Source organism: Etheostoma spectabile, chromosome 18, assembly GCF_008692095.1.
Source record: "Etheostoma spectabile isolate EspeVRDwgs_2016 chromosome 18, UIUC_Espe_1.0, whole genome shotgun sequence".
NCBI lineage: Eukaryota > Metazoa > Chordata > Actinopteri > Perciformes > Percidae > Etheostoma > Etheostoma spectabile.
The window spans coordinates 2231939-2237023 of record NC_045750.1 but is presented as its reverse complement, the minus strand read 5'-3'; the positions used below and the strand labels follow the sequence as shown (position 1 = coordinate 2237023).

Here is a 5085-nt window from a genome sequence, read left to right as displayed (position 1 = left end):
CTTTGAACAAAAACACATTAACAAAAATAATCAGTGTTTCCTACTGGGACGTTGTAGAGCGTCCTCTGGTGGACAGACTATGCAACACCGTCACTAACAGGGACGTTGTAGAGCGTCCTCTGGTGGACAGACTATGCAACACCGTCACTAACCAGGGACGTTGTAGACGTCCTCTGGTGGACAGACTATCAACACCCACCACTAACAGGGACTTGTAGAGCGTCCTTGGTGGACGACTATGCAACGCCGTCACTAACAGGGACGTTGTAGAGCGTCCTCGGTGGACAGACTATGCAACGCCATCACTAACAGGGACGTTGTAGAGCGTCCTCTGGTGGACAGACTATGCAACGCATCACTAACGGGGACGGTGTAGCGTCCCTGGTGAAAGACTCACACACCATCACTACAGGACGGTGTAGAGCGTCCTCTGGTGGACAGACTACGCAACACCATCACTAACAGGGACGGTGTAGAGCAGGGCTATTCAATTAATTTGGAATTGGGGCCAGTTCATGAAACTGAGGCAAAATAAGGGCGAGAATAGTAATTAAGTAACAATAAAGAATTACAACAACATACTGAAGGAGTCAATATTCTATTTTTGTAATGCAACAACGTATGCATTGTGGTACACTAAGACACACAGGTCCTGACATTTTCCATTCAAAAGACAATACAATGTTGAAAAATCAGAGACAGACAATTAGAGAAATGCAGTTAACTAACAGAAACATCCACTTATTGCACATAACTGTACAAAATTTACAGCTCATTATCCCAATTGACAATGAAGAGATCATTTCAGTTGTTACAAGTAAAGAGGGAAATAATCCTCAGAAATATCAAACTGTCCCCGTCTCCACTGGTTGAAAATAGAAATGCAGCTAAATGAAACTTAATACAACACACGCTTTTTCCTTCTAAAAAAATAAACATGTTGACGCGTGCCAAATCCAAGTGTTTCTCCTCAAAGAATGAGCAATTTTAGTGAAGATAATCTCACCGGTAGTGTCCCCTCCATGGGAATTAGACCAAGCAGATCCTCACGAAAACATTCCCCATCAAAAAATCGCACATGAGGCACAGCTGTGCAACATCACTGTTATCAGTCGACTCATCCCGGCCAAAGACATCACCTCGGCCTTCCTCAGCTTGTCCAAAAGCGTCTCGAAAACGTCCGATGCAAGGGACTCGACTCTCCTCATATTTGACGTGTCAGAAATTGGAATTTGCTTATCAATCGATAGTTTTTTCGGGTTTTCTCATGTGTACCACCTCCTCAATGGATGCCAGCATACACTCCTTGACTGTCTCTGAGTCTGTAAACGGCTTTTTCTTTTTGCCCAATCCATGCCACTACGTCGACGCCGCAGTTGCTCTCTCTTGATCTGTACGGCCCGAAACAAATGCACGTCTTTGCTCGTAACAAGATGTACCCCGTTATCTCTGCCCCCGAGCAGCAGAGCCCGGAGGGAAAGTAGCATCAAAGTTAGCATGCGTTGTCTTGAATGCCTTCTCAAATTATACTCTTTGCACCACAGGCACATCGTTGCAGATAAACACCCAGGATTCGCATCAACGGCATAAACGCGTATTTCTCTGTCCATTCACTGTTGAACTGCCTGTTCTCTGAGTCAACTTTTCTTTTTTTTAAGGTGATGTGAGGACATTTTTCTTGTTAGCCAAACTTTGCGCTTGTTGAAAGAAAGTCAGAGCGGGCACTAGAGCGCGATGGGCGCTTTGGATTGGTCATGTGGGTTCCCCAAAATATATGTCCGGCCGAAACAGGTAGATATTCTACCTTGTTTGCCACCATGGCTGAAAGGGGTGCATACCGCTACTGCCTCCTACGTACGAAAGAAGTACAATTAACCATAGTCATGCGAGTGTTGAACTACCATATGTAATAACTACACTTCACTCCCGCCTGTACAAAATTCCGAGGGCCGGACCCCCTGGGGCCGCCAATTGAATAGCCGGGTGTAGAGCGTCCTCTGGTGGACAGACTACGCAACACCATCACTAACAGGGACGTTGTAGAGCGTCCTCTGGTGGACAGACTATGCAACGCCATCACTAACAGGGACGTTGTAGAGCGTCCTCTGGTGGACAGACTATGCAACGCCAACGCTCATAATGTAGTTGACCGTCCGTTTTTAATTTTTTAAATATTCATTTATTAGAATCATTTATTTATCATTATAAATGATTCTGATGAATTAATATTTGTTTTTTAAATCAGCCATTATACATGCCGATACCGACTATATAGATTGCAAAAGGCCTAATATCGGCCCGCCGATATATCAGTCGGGCCCTAATGTGGACCATTTGGGCTTACACCAACACAGTCCACATAAAACAAAGATTAAAGCTCTAGGGACCTCTCATGCACCCGGCGCAGCACACAGCCCGAGACAAGTGTCTTTGCTAGTGTAAGACCAACCCAGTTGTGAGTTTCCCGTCTTTATCATTTGTTTATCTGCTATTCATCAATAAACTGAAGATCAAAATAGCCTAAAATGAATAAAATTCCAACCCCATCCCTCCTTCTGCTTCACTTTGCATTGTGTGATGTCCCGTGTGCTCTTCTTCTCTCCTGTCAGGAAGCTAGCCTTGAAGTACCACCCGGATAAGAACCCAGACAACCCAGACGCAGCAGAGAAGTTCAAGGAGATCAACAACGCCAACTCTATTTTAAATGATGAGACCAAGAGGAAGATCTATGACGAGTATGGCTCCATGGGCCTGTACGTGTCAGAACAGTTCGGAGAGGAGAGCGTCAAATATTACTTCCTCATGTCCAAATGGTGGTTTAAGGTTTGTGCTTTTGGTTTGTTTACAACCTACATGGATTTTTAAAATTGCTACTTGTGCATACACGGGACAATTGGTGCTACTTTTTTGAGGGCTTGTTTCAGTAAAGTCACTTTGCTTTTTGTGTACAACCAGGCTAATATTAACCAATTCTAAAAGTGGAAACTATTGTTGGCTTGCTATATTGCACATACGTGCCACTTTAGGAAGAGACTGACATAATATATGTGTCTATTTGATCTATTGATGCATTCAACCTTTATTTATCCTCTAGAGATCATTGAGGGGCTGACTGTCATTTTCAATGTCATCAAGTCCGATTATAAAGACAAATACAGAGCAACACAGAAAGTACAATCGCATGAAGTATCGAAAGACAATAAAACATTCAGAATTGGAAAATTATTTGATAAGTAAATTAGGATGATAGGGATGCAAAAGAAAATACTGTTATCTAATGCAATAAGCCACCAGTAAACGCTACCATTATATAAGGCTTATAATGTGTCAGAAATCATATCTTCTTTCCTATCCTGTCACAAACCTTTATCACCGATTTAAATTAAGATTATAAAGTACCATATAACTCTCTCACATGCATCAGCCCTAAAATATGCCAGCACAATTCAGTGTACAAAAGGATTAAAGAAACTGTTCATAATTTGGAGATAAAGACAGTTCTAGATGGGTGCCCGGATAGCTCAGTTGGTAGAGTGGACACCCATATATAAAGGTTTTCTCCTTGACGCAGTGGGCTTGGGTTTGACTCCGACCTGCGGCCCTGTGCTGCATGTCGTTACCACCTCTCTCTCCCCTTTTGTCTTCAGCTGTCCTGACAAATTAAGTCCTAAAATGCCCCAAAAATAATCCTGAAAAAAACAGTACTAGATCCTCCTGTTTGCTCTCATATGGCTGAAAATGGTCTTAAAAGTTGTTCTGTTTTGCTTGTTATTTGCTGCAGAGTCTGGTACTGTGCTGCACCATGTTCACCTGCTGCTGCTGTTGCTGCTGCTGCTGTTTCTGCTGTGGGAAGTGTAAACCACCCGACGATGAGGACCACTACCAGTATGTCGACCCTGAAGACCTGGAGGCCCAAATCAAAGCAGAGCAGGACGGAGGTGAGAGGGCAGCTCACATAGTTATGGTTCAGGCTCTCCGCTCTTTGGAACGCAGATGTTGTAAATAGTCTGTCTTCCTGGGTTTTTCTTTTCTTTTTCTTCTAAGTTGATGCAGTACATCCGAGAGACAATACAGGCTCCCACAATTAGTGCATTTAACGCACCTTATACAAGACTTGATCCATTAACCACTATGCCGTTATGCCTGTAAAAAGGATTACATAATTGTCTAATTGTCCATACAAGTGTTATTACATTATCTGGGTCACACAATAGTGATATAACCAAAAGATGTATCCTGGAATTCATTGAAAACTTTAATTTGTAAAAAAAAAAAAGAAAAAAAAAAAAGTGATGAATATTTTTAAATTTGACTGAAAGAGAGAATTACTTTGTTAATCGCAATTATTTCTGAGACAATTAGTTTTAAAGCCAAATTTGGAGTTGTTACAGCTCTATGTGCGGTCGTCAATGAGACATATAATACACATTATAATACATGTATAATATATACATTACTTGAAATACTAACTTTTTTGAATTAAACTGTGAACCTTCTTTAATGTGAACTGAAGAGCTCAGCTGTAAGTCTGAATCATTTGCTACTTTGTTCATTTACAAAACCACGGAGAGTTAAACATTTCAGTTGTGGAGAGGTTTCCTCAGCTCAAGTAAAGGAAGCACGCGTGTTATGCTTCTTGCTGTTAGAATTAAAACTGCTGTAATCTTGTTTTTTCTTAACTCAACTTTTTGCTTCCTTCAGGCACTTAACCCTCATGTTGTCCTCATGTTGTCCTCGGGTCAAACTGACTCGTTGTCCTATATCAGTGTTCTTTTTAATTCCCCAAAATAACATGATTGATTCCACCCAACGCTCTTTGCCAAGTACAAATGTCTACTTCATTAATTTTGGGGCGTCTTATCAGTTTATAGCATTTGAAAACATTTGAAACAAATTGAAGTGTGTTGAAATAGTGTTGAGTAAAAGTTGACATATTCCAGTCTGTGATTATCATCAACTCCATTCCTTAATTTTAGTCCCAATAATTCCTAATTTCTGCTTTTCTAACTCAAACATTAGGTATAATTTCCTATAAATGAGGTTTATTGAGCATAAAGTCCAAAAATAACTGTAAAACTAAAGTTA

The 5085-nt window shown here is 41.2% G+C and overlaps 1 protein-coding gene across 4 annotated transcripts in view; it reads left to right on the top strand.

The window, feature by feature from the left end:
• Positions 1–5085, top strand: part of dnajc5ga (DnaJ (Hsp40) homolog, subfamily C, member 5 gamma a) — a 19015-nt gene that overhangs the window by 9206 nt on the left and 4724 nt on the right. For all 4 annotated transcript variants that reach the window (XM_032542890.1, XM_032542892.1, XM_032542888.1 and 1 more), the window contains exons 3-4: positions 2610–2823; positions 3782–3938. In XM_032542890.1, the coding sequence (XP_032398781.1) occupies positions 2610–2823; positions 3782–3938 (371 nt within the window). The remainder of the gene's footprint in view (positions 1–2609; positions 2824–3781; positions 3939–5085) is intronic.